We start from the raw sequence: 16,034 nt of genomic DNA on the forward strand, positions 1-16,034 counted from the left end.
GTGACATACCAAGAGGATTTCTATTGCAAGTCATTTTTGTCCTTGTAAAAACCAGAAACTATTTATTTCACTGGATCAGGGAAGTTAATACTTTGTGTGTGTCCTTTTATGGTACCACCAGGTGATTTTGATGTTACTGTGAAATCTTTCTTTACTTTTATTCCTTGGTTCCTAATACAGTCCTAGGCACATGATGAATGTTTATGCAATTGCATTTTAAGAGAAGTAGCTATATTACCTGCCACTTTCAAAAGAACTGTAGGAAAGGGTAACATGGGTTATAATTCCGAGTGGGGCGGAGTGGAGTGGGGGGAGTAAAAGTTTCCTCCAGAGCAGCTGCAAGTGTTTCATTTTGTAAAAGACAACTGTGTTTGTATTTATTTGTGCTGTGATAAGGAGTGATCATAAATCTGGCCAACAATCATATCTGGGCCAGATTTTACAGTATGCTATTTTAAGTCTAAAGCAACCATGTATTTGACTCCATAGCAATCACTGATGGAAAAAGTTGCCTTGATGCCAAACTAAATCCTGTTATCATCTGAGTGAAAACAAAGTACATCACCCGCCCACTACAGCATCCTGGCATTTCACCGATTCCTAGCATTTTCCCACCAAATGCGGAGTGAAAGCTGAAGAAATACTCTTATCTTGGCTCCCAGTTCACTTTCTTGCTTTCTTTCATAAGTGCAGCCTCTCCGCCCCTCCCTCTGATCCTTCTTTTTTCTTTTAGCTGAAGTGTTGGCTTCTGTCATGTGGAACAAACAAAACCTATAGAAACATGTTTGAAAAGACAGATGTGCTAACTTGGGATAGGAAGCCAACATCGGTTGCTCACTCACTGCCTCTTAAAGGCTTTAATTTACAGGAAAATAAAAAAGGAGTTGTTCAACACCAAGCGCAAGGAGTCAGCTTTGAAAACTGATAAGAAGAGAAAAATGCCAGACACATTTTGAATTTGAACTTAACAACCAGGACCCTTATTTCCCTGCAGCAAAATGATCTCAACATTCTTAGAATGATTTAAGAATTCCTTGGAGACATTCTGCCCAGGCTCCTTTGTGGGCCTATCTCTCAGGCTTTAGAATCCCCCTAACAGAGCTTATCAGAGAAGATTCCAATTTACAGAAGCAAAAGTCTAGTGTCTGATATCAGCCCTAGTTTTTTTTTTTTTTTTTTTTAAAGAGACATGATGTTTTACAGTGTTAACAGTTTTGAAAGGTCCTACATTTCCAGTGAGCAGAGTGCTTTTGTGTAAAGGACTCTGAAGAGCCTTATTCAGGTGAAAATGCATCAAAGGGATGGGAGTGAAAAAGAGCAAAGTTTGCCAGAGTAGAGATGGGAGACAGCATGTACTGACAGCTACAATTATTGCCAAATAATGGCATCTTTTCAGAGAGATCTGGAGTGATAGGGCACTAGTTGTAGACCCACATTGGAAAACTGTTCATAATTAGATACTTGGGGGGTCTAGTTGTGGATGACACAACCAAGAGACTTAGGGCTCTTTGCAGGTAGGATGTTGCAGCAGTGGCAGCTACATTTTGTAAAATAGGGTGCAATGGCATGATTTCTTTATAAACGCTCTTCTTCCTCAGATTCTTCATAGCCTAGAACTTCTCTTACCTCCACTAACCAAAAAGTGGTTGTGAAGTCTACCTTCTAAGTTCTTCACTTTTGAAGGAAACCAAAGGCAATATACCTTTAAAATTTAATAATTTTTTGGAACTCAGGGCCTTGTGCTCTCCCTTGGCTTATTCGCTCAAGGATGGTGTTACACCACTTGAGTCATACCTCTACTTTCTGTCTTTTGCTGATCAAGTGGAGATAAGAGTCTCTCAGGTTTGACTGCCTGGGCTGGCTTGAAATATCAGTCCTCAAATCTCAGGATCCTAAGGTTATTTTAGGATTATAGGCGTGAGTTACCAATCATGAACTATTTTTTTACTAGGAATGTTGAAAGTCCTTCTCTGTTCCTGGGTTAAAGTGTTTTCAGGCACTTCAGTTTTTTGGTCCACAGTCTACTTTAGTCAGACTGTGGGATGAAAATGAGAATGTTCCACCAAAGGCATGATCATAATCTCATTTCTGGTCTTGAAAAACAGGAATTTAGACTTTTGGTACCATGAGATGTTGAGGTTACTCTATACATTGTATCCAACTTGTTTGGGAATCTCATAGTCTCTGCATAGAGATGGAGCTGAGAGAAGTATGCAAACTAGTGAAATGCAGTACAATCATTTCTACTTACAACAGAGCAAACGGCATCTTTAATTTTCCATTAATAATCCTGTTAGACAGTTTGCTTTAGGCTTTCATTTATAATGAAGCAATATCTTAATCTATTATATTGTATTATTTTTTTCTTCCAAATTCATAATTTCTTTTGTCTTCTGCATACTTGTATTACTTTTTAAAGTCCCTTAAGTTGGTAAGTGTGTTTTGGATTTCTGTTAACGACACCTTCCTTTAAAAATCTAGGGGATAGCTCCTTTTCTACTATGAAGATTGGACCTCTAGTATTCTTATTTTTCTTGAAGCTGGCAATGATTACTTTACCACTTACCAATAATCTTCAAATTCCATTAGCACCTATGTAAATAGCAGATTGTCTTTCTGCAATCAGGCTTTTAAAAGTGTTCAGCAAGTTCACAAGCCAAGTCAGGATTGTACCATGAAGCTACTTTTTCTTTTGCCATGACCTGCTTAGCTCTCTTACTGGCCCATACTAACCATTCACTAATTGTTCTTTTTGTTTCTGTCCATCTTGTTTATTTATATTATGAGTTAATACCAGTTTTAGTGTTTTCCTCGAGTTGGCTATCTGGACTCTTTGGAATTAATTACTGCCATATATTTCTTCCAGGATTAGTAAGGGTGCTTTAGAATTTACATTAAGGTCTAAGAGGACTGTATTGAGATTTTCCCATGGTGAGCCAGACATTAGTGTAAGCCACATGACCTAAAAAATTGAGTCCAAGAGTGAGCTTATAGGATCCACTCCCAATATAAAAGCATGACCTTTGTAATTGAATTATATGCATGTTGAAGAGTAATTAGTTTTCTGTTTACTGTTCAGTCATCACTTTTCATTATTATTCAGTATCATATGATACAATTTTGGTGGAATTAAATAGGCAGTTCAGAATTATACAAGCACATTCAGTTTTAGTTTTTTTGAGATTTCTTTTTTCTTTTTTTTTTTTTACATTTTCTTTTTTTTAATGTATTTTTTATTGTAAAGTTACTGGACAGAGGGGTTACAGAACATGAGTAAGGTAATGAGTACATTTCCTATTGAGCATTGGTACCTCCTCCTTTGTTTTTCCCCTAGCATCCCTTCCCTCCCTACCTCCCCCATGCCAAGTTGTAAAGTTCGTTTTCAACATAGTGTCTTGTACATTGCATTGTTACAATGGGTCAACCTGTAGTTTTAAGCACCCATTGCTGAAAGCCTTCTAGGATAGCTCCCTTACCACTGTCATCAGTTGTAGAAGTGAATTTCAATTCTGCCTATGTCTTATTTTCCCCTGGGGATCTTTAAAAAAAGACACTGAGATCTATCTCAGGGAGACTGATTGAATAGGTCTTAAGTGGAACCTAGCCATTTGGTATTTTTAAAAGGCTTCTCAAGTGATGTGAAGGGAACACTTTCTGAGAACTAAGTTCTCAGAAAGAGACTTAGGAAACACTGATGATGTATTTACTTGTGTTCACTGACTTGGTTAGATTCTTCCCCTATAGCCTAAGCCTTGGCCCCTTCTCATTTATGCTGTATTTACACATTAAAATGAGAGCAGGACGCATTTATTTTTGAACCAGAAGGATTTGATTTCAAATCCTTGAAATGGATGAATTTCAGTTTCTCCTTAAACATGTGTAATAAAATATATTTCACATGGTTAAATGACTAATGTGGTATGAAAATATTTACTACTTACCTAGTACAGAGAAGTCAGTATGTCCTTCGTTGACCACTGACACTAACCACGCTGCCAAACTTGCCCTGCCCTTGTGCCTTTTTGGGGGGCCCTACCCCCTTCTTCAGAGGGTTCTACCCGTCTCCTGCTTCCTGACCCTGAGTCCTGTGTGCCTGGGCCGAGATGCCTCACCTCTTCCCCATCTAGGGCTCTTCAGGAAGCTCCTGGCATTCCCTGCCCTCCCCACCACAGCCGGTGGGGGGATTCCAGGGGACTCCCCATGTATTTAGTTATTACAGTTTTTCAGCCTCCCTCTCAATAAAGGAGGGTTTGTAAAAAAAAAAAAAAGGAGGGGCTGGGAAGGTGGCTCAGTGGTAGAGCGCTTGCCTTGCATGCCTGAGGCCCTGGGTTCGATTCCTCAGCACCACATAAGAAAAAAAAGCCGGAAGTGGCGCTGTGGCTCAAGTGGTAGAGCGCTAGCCTTGAGCTGAAGAGCTGAGGGACAGCACCCAGGCCCAGAGTTCAGGCCCCATGACCGGACCAAAAAAAAAAAAAAAGGACTTGGCTAACACTTTTTTAATATATATTTTTTATTGTAAAGATACTGTACAGAGGGGTTACAGTTATATGAGCAAGGTAATGAGTCCATTTCCTATCCAGCATTGTTACACCCTCATTTTTCCCCCTACCATCCCTTTCCTCCTCACCTCTCCAACTACTTCCTTTCTTTCCACCCCTCCTTGCAGAGTTGTAAAGTTTGTTTTCAACATACTGTCTTGTACATCTCATTGTTACAATGGCTCATCCTATATCCTTATTTCAGCATTTTGTTATTTCCCTCCCCAAATTAGAAAAATGTATATACAAGGTGCAGGACACCAGAATTAGATACAATAGGGTTATACCATGGGGGAAGAACTTACAAAGAAACAAAAAAAATCACATACTACATTATAAGTACATTAAAAAGAACAGGAACAAAGATAAAATCTCTTGTGTGCCTATCTTGGGGCTCAGTTCACTTAACATCAGGTTATATGGTCATATGTTCATAGCTTTTGACCTCTTCTGCTTGTCCTAGACATATACTAGTTATTGCAGTTAAGGGAAACCATGGGACCTATGTTTCTTTGAGTCTGGCTTACTTCACTTCATATAATTTTTTCCAAGACTTTCCATTTCCTAACAAATGGGGCAGTGTCATTCTTTCTGATGGAGGCATAGAATTCCATTGTGTATATATACCACATTTTCTTGATCCATTCATCTACTGAGGGGCATCTGGGTTGGTTCCGTATCTTAGCTATGGTGAATAATGCTGCAATAAGCATAGTTGTGCTTGTATCTTTAGTATGGCCTTGTTTGTGATCATTTAGGTAAATGCCCAAAAGTGGGATTGCTGGGTCATAGGGGGAGCTCCATGTTTAGTCTTTTGAGGAACCTCCATAATGCTTTCCAAAGTGGTTGAACAAGTTTACATTCCCACCGACAATGCAGTAGGGTTCCCTTTTGGCCACATCCCCTCCAGCATCTGTTGTTATTAGATTTCTTGATTCTAGCCATTCTAACTTGGGGTGAGGTGGAATTTCAATGTTGTTTTGATTTGAATTTCTTTTATAGCTAAAGAAGTTGAGCATTTCTTCATGTGTCTATTGGCCATTCTTATTTCCTCTTCAGAGAAGTCTCTGTTTAAGTCTTTAGCCCATTTATTAATCGGGCAGTTGTATCTTTGAGGATTTGTTGTTGGGGGATTTAAGTTTTTGAGTCCTAAGTATATTTTAGATATGAGACCCTTGTCCATTGTATGGCTAGTGAAGGTCTTCTCCCAATCCATGCTTGCTATGTCCTTTTTTGCTAACACTTAAATGCTCCTTAAGTTTCTGATCCCAGTGAATTTGCTTCTCTCCCACCCTCCCTCTCTCTCTCTGTCTCTCAATGTACTTAGAGAATAACCAATTATATAATTTTTTCTCCAAGTTCAGTTTCTGTGTAAAGGAAGAGACTATTCACATATAGTTGTCAGAGGATGAACTTGGAGTTTCTTTCACATTTTATTTTTTACCTAACTGTGCATTCAACCTTGTGGGTCTATGAAGTGGTTGGCCCAGGTTGGGAATGTAATGTGAATTGTGGAAACAAACTGAGTTATATCATCTATTTTATGTGAGTATTGATCAATTCTGTGCATCTCACCACCATACTTACTTCCTATCTGAAGTGATGCACTTTAGAGCATCACAGGTGAAATCAGAAACATCTATCTATTTCTATCTGGCTAATTAGTATGTTTTTGTCATGTTAATAAAATGATTCATCATGCTGAGAGAGACAGAAGTGAAGTCATCCCAATATAGGTTGGTAGCAGGGAACAATAATTTGCAGCAATGATTCATTTTGTTGTGACACATACCCATGCTTTGCCCACTTACCCAGCTCCAAAAATGAAGGCCAGCAAACAAGAGAGGTTCCAAGCTTTTATAGTACCTGGTTGGGCTTCCAGAGCCAAAGACTAGAGATTCTTTCAAGTGAACTCTCCAAGGAGTTGCTCATGTTAAAGCAGATATACCTTCCAGGGAAAAGCCACTTTAATGATGACAAAATGATCCTCTGCTCTTTCCCAGTGCTTTCCAAAGCCCAATACAGCATGATTTAAGGATTTAGAACAAATGCTTAAAAACATCATGACAAGCTAAATCCTACTTTGGATTTCATCATGGTGGTCAAAGACAAAATTACAATAAATTGCTTTAAAATGTTAACTGAAATTTTTTTTAAGTTCCAGAATTGGACAGGACATGTAAGAATGACATCAAGTTAAGGAATCTGGAACTACCATGTGTTCAGATAACATTTATGGGCACAAGATGCAGTGACGTATATAGAGACAGTTTAAAAACTTTATTTGAATCAGCTAGCCACCTGTGTTTGAAACTCAGCTGCAGTGATTGACTAAGACTCAGCAATTTGTTACAAGAGTATACTTCTAAATTAGACTTCCAGTTACATGTCAGGTTGCAGTTCATTACATAAAGACTCAAGATCAGATACATCCTCAGGCCTATGTTGAGTTTAATGTAATGCTACTTAGAGCTGGAAGCAGCAAATATTTTCTGTAAAAGGCTTTCAAGTAGGTATTTTCAAATCTGCAGGTGCTAGGGTCTCAGTTCCTCAATTCTGCAGTGTCTTCAGGCCTTATAGAATCAAATGGGCATAATGATGTTCCAAGAAAACTATATTTACAGAAATAAGCAATGCACCAGTCTTGGACCAATGCCCATTTTGATCTCATATTAATAAATAACCTGAATTTTTAAGGCTGTCATAATGATTAAAAGATTCTATCTATCTATCTATCTATCTATCTATCTATCTATCTATCTATCTATCTATCTATCTATCTATCTATCTATCTATCTATCTATCTACCTATCTATCTATCTATCTATCTACCTATCATCTATCTATCATAAAACACCATGTACCTAGCCTATAGAAAACACTTGAAAATAATAGTAGCTTAATTGTGGTGTGGGCTCATACCTACAATTCAACAGTTTAGTAGGAGACTGAAGCAGGAAGATTGAGAATTTGAAACTTTGAAGCCAGGCTGGATTACATAACAAGGCCATCTTGATAACAACTACAAGATGTTAGGAATTATACCCATATTGTTCTGGGTGTTTAAAGAGAAGTGCTGACGGCTGAGCATACTGGAGCAGACCTGTAATCCCAGAATCTGGAAGGCTGAGGAAGGAGGATTGCAAGTTTGAGGCTGACCAGGGCTACATAATGTCAACTGACAACAACCATCCAACCAACCATCCTACCAACCCAAACTCTAAAACCTAAAACCACAACTTAAAGTTGACATCACAACATGCAGCTGGATTTTTTGGAGGTGTTAAAGGATGATGAGCACATTAGTTATAGCAACAAAATTATGTTTAGAAATGCAAGTCTTGTTCTACTAGTGGTGGTTTAAAGGCTCTTATATAACGTGTTTTGTGATATTTTCTCTTGTCAGAGACACATGCCATGAACTCTTGGGACACGTTCCACTACTTGCGGATCCTAAGTTTGCTCAATTTTCACAAGAAATAGGCTTGGCTTCTCTGGGAGCATCAGATGAAGATGTTCAGAAACTAGCCACAGTGAGTCAATTTTCAACTTAGGAAACTGTTCTGGTCTACGTGTAAGGTAAAGAATGCTTCAAAGTCATTAGCTATGAATTATAGACAAATGTTCTGGAGAGAGAAGGGCTTTACCTTTCCCATGTTGTGTTCTACAGAAGCCCAGTAAATGTTAAGTTCATTGGTCACCACCAAATGTTTGTATTTTATTAAGGGGTTACAAAAGTTACAAAATTTAGTTTATAAGTCATGATGTCTTTGTCACAACCACTCGGCTCAACCACTATGGTACAAAGGCAGTCATAGACAGTACATGAATGAATGAACGGGACTGGGTCCAAATAAAACTTTATTTATGAAAGTTTGTGATAAATTATATGTTTCATATGTGCTGAAGTTTTCTCAGTCCCATAGATATAGTAGTAGTAGTAAAAGATATGTGTGAATGTATATATATATATATGTGTGTGTACATATGTATATCTATTTATAACCCAGTAAGCATTATTTTTTTTTAAATTGTATTTTATTTTATTTGAGAACATACTGTACAGGGGGGCTACAATTACATGGGCAGGATAATGCATACATTTCTTACCAAGCATTGCAGCCTCCTCCTTTGTTTACCCTTCACTTCCCTTCCCCGCCTCCCCCCTCCCCCCACCCAATTTTACCCCCCTCCCCCCACCCAATTATACCCCCCTCCCCCCCCACACACCGACATTGTAAAGCTGGTTTTGACATGACATTTTGTACTTCTCATTGTTGCAACAAGTCCACCTGAATCCTTAAACGACTTGTTTGTCCCCATCTCCTCCACATGTTATACTGACATCAAATATAGTGAAAGCGGGGGTTACACTGTGGGGGAGGGACATACAAAGCAACAAAGAAATAATCTTATAAATGCGTTAGAAACACATGCATGAAAGAAACAAAAACATTAAAATACATATTTAAGGGTTCATTTTCCTAACATCACATTATCTGACCTTTTCCGCTTGACTGACTCATACCTATACTAGATATTGCAAATAAGGGAAACCATGGGACCTATGCTTCTTTGGGCCTGGCTTACTTCACTTAATATAATTTTTTCCAAACCTTTCCATTTCCTAACAAATGGGGAAATGTCATTCTTTCTGATGGAGGCATAGAATTCCATTGTGTATATATACCACATTTCCCAGTAAGCATTATTATGTGGGGTTATCATTGAATAGATGATGTGGTTGTAATCAGACACAATTTGAGTCAACAGTAAGAAATTTAAGCCCAGTCAGACTGTATAAGTAAGGGTCTTCTAATAACAAACATATTATTATGTTGGATGCTGTCTTTAACATTTTGAAGGGCCATATTTAGAAACTCATGTAATTTACCTTAGCATTGTTTCACAGACTGGAGAAGAAAGAAGTTTAGCGAGCTCACCAGAACAATCTAAATGAGCAAAGCTACTTGGAAAAGAAGAAGGGAATTTTTGATTATAAGTATTTGGCACAGGCATTCACCAAAAGTATATTAGACATTCAGGAATATTTTCTACTCCCACCAAGAAATAAGCTTCCTCTTAGCTTTCACATTCAGTTTGGTATTTCTTCTACTTTCTATGTTTGATAGAGACATGGATACTTTGAGATATTTCCTATAAAAGAAATAGTGATACAAACACTATGCAAGTAACAATGACCATTTGTATCAGCCTGGGGATTTACAAGGAGATGGGACTTTGATGGCCTTGGGTGTAGTGGGAAGCTGGTCCTCAGCTTCATTGATGTTTGTTGGAGCGGTGCATGGCTTTGCATTGGCAGATCTCCCAAATTTGTGAGAAAGCATGGCAATCTACATCTCTAAATGAAATCTGATACTTATTAAATTTTGGATTATTAAAAATACCTACTATTATGAGGTGAGGAGAATGTATTTGTAGCCTAAGTCTGGATCCTGACTTCCAATTTGTAACTTCTCCTGTAGGGATTTGCATCTTATATGAGTATGGGTTATTTGTTATTGTAAAATGAAAGATTCCAAAGCTTAGTGGCTCAAATCCTATCTCCATAGGGGTGTGTGTGTGTGTGTGTGTGTGTGTGTGTGTGTGTGTGTGTTGCGAGTGCTCTACCACTTGAGCCACAGCACCATTTCTGGTTTTCTGGTGGTTAATTGGAGATAAGAGTCATGAACTTTCCTACCTGGGCTGGCTTTGAACCCACGATCCTCAGATCTCAGATACCTGAGTAGCTCCGATTAACAGTGCTTGGCCTCCACAGGTTTTATAGTTAGGAATTTGAGAGTAGCTTAGCTGTGTGGTTCTGGCTCAGAGACTGTTATGAGGTGGAAGTCAAGATTTGACTGCATCTTTATCTGAAGGTTTGGGAGTCATGTTACTATTGGCGGGAGGGCCTTATCTCCTCAGGCCTCTCTGCTATTCTATGAACTCTCTTTCTCTCATACTCTTACTCTGTCATCTCCATCCATCCATAGAATAGAGTTTATGGATATGCATACTGAGTACTCCTTTTCCTACTCTTCTTCTTCCTCATCTGCTTCCTCATCCTTCTTTTTTCTCTTCTAGGCAGAGGTTTTACTATGTAGCCCAGGTTGGTCTTGAACTCTCAATACTCCTGGCATTAACTTCCAAGTGGTGGAATCACAAATTTGTACCAGCATACCAGGTTGTCTTACTCTTTCTTAAAAGGAATAACATGAAGGCAGGTTTATTCTCAGGTTATTTTTTAGTTTTTAGTCTTTGTTCAGTTGTGAGGCTTGAACTCAGGGCCTAGGAACTGTCCCTGAGCTCTTTTTCTCAAGGTTAGAGCTCTACCACTTTGAGCTACAGTGGCACTTTCAGATTTCTGGTGTTTAATTGGAGATAAGCATCTCTAGGACTTTCCTGATTGGGCTGACTTTGAACCATGACCCTCAAATCTCAGCCTCCTTAGTGGCTAGGATTACAGAAATTTTAGAAGATATGAATAAAATGATTTTTTTCAGAGGAGAGAAAATTTGTGCTGAATCTCAAAAGATAGGAAAAGTCAGCCAAGTGGGGAAGGGGAGAGGGGCCATTTTTGGTCATAATATGACACTTCTGTGGTTTGGCAAGGCTAGGGTCCCTTCTGGAGGTTCTGAAAGGACACTGTTTCCTTCCTTTTTCTAGCTTATAGAGGCTGTATACATTCTTTGATCATGGCTTCCTTCCTGTACCTTGAAAGCTAACAGCATTGTATCACTTTGACCTTTATTCTGTTGTAACATTTTCACTGACTATGGCTGGAAAAGGTCTTTTGCTTCTGAGGAGATATGTGATGAGATTGAGCCCACTTGGTCCATTCAAGGTCTTCTTCCTAGCTTAAGATTTATATCCTAACTAACATCTGCCAATGTAACATTTTCGTCCTTTCTGGGGATTAGACCATAGACATCCTTGGAGAGCCATTCTTTCCTTTTACTTTTGCAGTTGTTAAGATAAAAAACCCTAATACTTGTACTTCGAAATTTGTGTTACAAGGGCCAGCAAACTTTTAGGGTAAGTTTTCTTTAGGCACATGTATTTCTTAGTGTGATTTTAATATCTGCCTTAGATTGCCTTTGCGCCAACATCCAAAAACACTTCTACCTGGTAACGCTTCCATCTGTTATAGCTCATTAAACCTTTACTTATGCTTATTTCCCCTCTTTTATCAATGCCTATTCCCCCTGAAATATACCGACTTCCTTTAAAAAGCCAATTCAGGTTAGTTGATACTAGGTGACTAGTACATTTTAGGTACCATGGAGCAGAGATAGGAAAAAGCAAATAAGTAGCACCTACTTTAAGGAACTAACTAGCTAGTACACTGAAATACAGAAAACCCAGTGTCAGTATCATTTGATTTTCATGTACATAAGCATGTATGTAGGATAAGTGGATTTAAGGCCAGTCTGCTCAGCATGTGTAAGTTCTGTGATCAGTGTTAGAAAAGTGGGAGCAGGAGCCAGAAGAGACTGTCTTCTCTTTCTATAGGAAATGATTGGTGATGGAAGCAGGGGGGTGTATGCACCACAGAGACAACCTGCCTGCAATAGTGTGGTGCCTTTGATAGTTAAAAAAAGATAAAGTGAAGTTGGGTCTGGTGGCTCACACCTGTAATCCTAGCTACTCAGGAGGCTGAGATCTGAGGATGGCATTCCAAAGCCAGCCTGGGCAGGAAAGTCTACAAGACTTTTATCTCCAATTAATTACCAAAAAGCTGGAAGTGAGCTGTGGCTCAAGTGGTAGAGTGCTAGTCTTGAGCAAAAACGCTCAGGACATCATCCAGGTCCTGAGTTCAAGCCCCAAGGCTAGAACAAAAAAATACACAGTGAACCAGGTACTGGTGGTTTATGCCTGTAATCCTAGCTCTTCAGGAAGCTGAGATGTGAGGGTAGTGGTTCAAAGCCAGTTTGGGCAGAAAAGTCTTTGAGACTCTTATCTCCAATTACTCACCAAAAAGCTGTAAGTGGAGATGTGATTCAACTGGTAGAGCACCAGCCTTTAGCAAAAAAGCTAAGGGGTAGCACGGTGACCCTGAGTTCAAGGTCCAGCAATGGTTCTGGGTACACACACACACACACACACACACACACACACACACACACACACACACACACACGAGTGTAAACTTGTAAATGACTTTAACATAAAAGATATTGAGTCTCTTGGAAATGCAGCAGAGAATGTATGTGCATGTGTGTTTGTGTGATCCCTCATGCTTTTTTTTCTTGATGCTGCTTGAGCCACCATTACAACTTCCTCTGACTTTCTTTTCTTTTTTTTTTTTTCTTCCTCTGACTTTCTACTTCTCCTGGCACCTGGTTGACTTTCTACTTCTCCCAAGCCTTCTTTCTAATTTTGTAGACTGGCCACTTATTTGAAGAGTGTTTGACAAGCTGAAGAGAAATCTGGAAAGAATTTTCTGTGCGATGTGGAGAGTTTGGAAGGAGCTAGCTCACAGTGGGAGCAGGCAAGGGCAGCTTTTCCTGAAATGATAGCAAAACTGTGAGCGATATCCAGAGCCATGTGGAAACCTTCAGTTTAAAACAGAGTGAGAGGAAAATGTCACAAAGTGGTCTTGAAAAAAACTCCAAATTCCAACTGGGCAATTTTCAAAGTAAACCGTTGAATAAATAGCTTGTTGGAAGGATGCATATTAATTACCCTTGAGCTGTACCCCAAAATGAGAGGGCAAATTTAAGGACTCACTTTCAAAGACTAACTGATTAATAGTTTAGGCCTTTCTGTCTGGGGGAATGATGGTTGGCTAGTGCAGATGACAAATAGAGGTATTATTAGGTGGCTTCTTCAAGCTTGTTTGTATTAAGTCCCCTGAAGAAGTATTAGAGGAAGATGAGATACAAATTGCACCAAATGAGAACAATTCATAGAGAGAACAAATAGAAAACTATGCAAATTTCTATTTATGCAGATGGGCTGTATTTTTCTAGGTGTGACTTATTAACGATTCTGTTTACATAGTGCCTATTTTGCCTTGATTAGTGAATTTAAACACTTATAAAAATGGAGTCATGTCTCATGAAAGCAGATACTTAACTTTTTATGATGTACTGTCAACCATTTCCACTAGGACTTATTGGCACAGCCATATTTGTTTTTTTCCAATGATGTTTTGGACTTCTGGGTATGATTTTGTGAGGGACCAGGCTATATTGCCTGTAGCTACTATATCTCCTTGTTGTATTCTGCATGATATTTACTTTGACATTTTAATAATGCTCAGTTTTGAGGAAGCTATCTTTGCTGTTTTATGTGGGCAATGGTTTCTGTACCCCGAGAACCATTTAAATGAGACTCCTTTGTATGGAAAGAAATTGATGAGGATGCTTGGAAAATATATTTCCAGTGTATTGTTATTCACATAAATAATTTGCCCTGTGGTGGATAAGGAATCAGCCCCTGTTTTTGGCAGCTACATTCTTTTCATACTCCTCATAGCTGTCCAAGGTCTGTGCATGATAGATATGCAAAAATATTTCCAATAAGGGCTGCCTAGAGTGTGTCATAATTTTGAGACCAGGCATTTCCCCTGGTAGTGCTGGCTCAAGTGCATTTAATAGATTAGTGTGTATATTAGGGCTCTAAACCTAAATGTTTTCGGTGGCCAGGTAGGTAGCAAACATGTGAACAGCCTGATGTAAGATAATAATGAGTATTAAAGCCTTTGGGGAATTAGGGAATATATATTGTGATGAAAGACCTTCTAATGGTCTGTATATCACCTTTACAATAAAAAAAATAAAAAAATATATTTCAATGGAAGAATTAAGACACAAGATTCTTGGGCAATAAATCCCATCTATAAGCGGAAACAGAAGTATAAGCCCTCAATCACCAGTTCTTGCGTCTGCAGTTAGATTTCACCTTAACCTCTTTTAGGGACAAGACTGTGCTAGGTTCACCTTTTTATCACCTTGCGTGTTCTCAATTAGTATTTGCTAGGCTATGGAATATTTGTTTTAAGTAAAGATGTCCTTTTTAGTCTTCACTAGAGATAAGTATTTTATTGTAGTTGAAAGATGATTTGCTTTGAATTGTAAATTTAAACCATTGTAAATATCACTTATACATGTGCCCTGTGCATGTGTCAAAGATTTATTTAATTCACCAATGAAGGAAATGTAGGATAGTAAATGCAGCTCAAGGAGAAATTGAGAAACAGAGAATATAGAGTCACTTAAATAGAGAACCCTGGGATTAGATACAAAATGGCTTATATTCCAGAAGACAATAAAATTGTAACATTGAGGCTATCTTTTAAAATCATTTGTATGTCTAGTGGAAGAAAATACGTTGCAATTTTCCAAGCTTTATAAGTTAATTTTTAACTTTACAGCATCAATAGTAAGTCAAAAGTGTGAGTAGATTATATTCCCCAAGATCAGTGCTTTAAAAACAAAAATATATAAATAGTTAAAATTTATATATTTATAATATTTATAATACCTATATTTTGTATATTTATAATATGCAGATACTATAATTATATGTAAAAACATAAGTACACTGGAGATTTTGTTAAAATGAAGATTCTAATGCAGAAGATTTGGAAGTGGGCCTGAGCTTCAGTCAACATTTTCTGACAAGAAACAGGTGATGAGCAGAAGGAGTGATGTTTTAGAGAAGTGGGCCTCTTAGAAAAAGCTCTAATTTATTTTTCAAAAAGTATTCAATAATCTTGCAACCTCATTTCCTTAGTGTGGGTATCTTTTTCTTTTTCTTTCTTTTTTTTTTTTTTTTTGTTGCTTGTGGGGCCTGAACTCTGGGCCTAGGCACTGTCCCTCAGTTCTTCAGCTCAAGGCTAGTGCTCTACCACTTGAGCCACAACACCCCTTCCGGCTTTTTCTGCTTATGTGGTGCTGAGGAACCCAGGGCCTCATGCATGCAAGGCAGGCACTCTACCACTGAGCCACCTTCCCAGTCTGGTTTGGGTATCTTTATTCTAAAAACTATATTGCAAGGTATCAGCAGATAAACACTGTCTAGTGTAAAATAAATTTATTTATGAGTTAGTCATGGAAGGTTTAAAAAAGGCCCCTTGCATTTGTGAGAGCCAGATCATTGGTGCTGTTTTGTGTATTTGTTATAAGTCTCTTCCATCTTCTAAGATAATTTACTCATTTGTATAAGAATGTATGAAGAGAAATTTATTGATCAAGTAAAACTTAGGAACTAGTCCTAAGAATCTATGGATACCCCTTCTGCAAAATAGGAGAAAAAGTAGAAAGGCATCTTTCACCAAGGGTGCATCCCACCCTGTGATGCAGATGGCTTCAATTCAGTCTATTCATTCCTCATATCATAAAGGCATTTGCAAAAGACAAAGCTGTGCATCATCTGTAGGAGAAAGCAATCAGTATGAATACACCACAGATGTTTCCCTAGCAGAATAAATCAACCTCTGGCCCAGTTGGAATTTTCCCTCTACAGAGAGTTTTAGAGCCTCCTTTCAGA

The 16,034-nt window shown here is 38.4% G+C and overlaps 1 protein-coding gene across 1 annotated transcript in view; it reads left to right on the forward strand.

Annotated features, from left to right (window-relative positions):
- Tph2 (tryptophan hydroxylase 2) overlaps positions 1-16,034 on the forward strand; it is a 93,506-nt gene that overhangs the window by 46,651 nt on the left and 30,821 nt on the right. Inside the window, exon 8 of the mRNA XM_070036803.1 lies at positions 7,945-8,071. Within this exon, the coding sequence (XP_069892904.1) occupies positions 7,945-8,071 (127 nt within the window). The remainder of the gene's footprint in view (positions 1-7,944; positions 8,072-16,034) is intronic.

The sequence above is a fragment of the Dipodomys merriami genome, unplaced genomic scaffold (assembly GCF_024711535.1).
Source record: "Dipodomys merriami isolate MVZ:Mamm:240054 unplaced genomic scaffold, mDipMer1.0.p SCAF_10, whole genome shotgun sequence".
Classification (NCBI taxonomy): Eukaryota; Metazoa; Chordata; class Mammalia; order Rodentia; family Heteromyidae; genus Dipodomys; species Dipodomys merriami.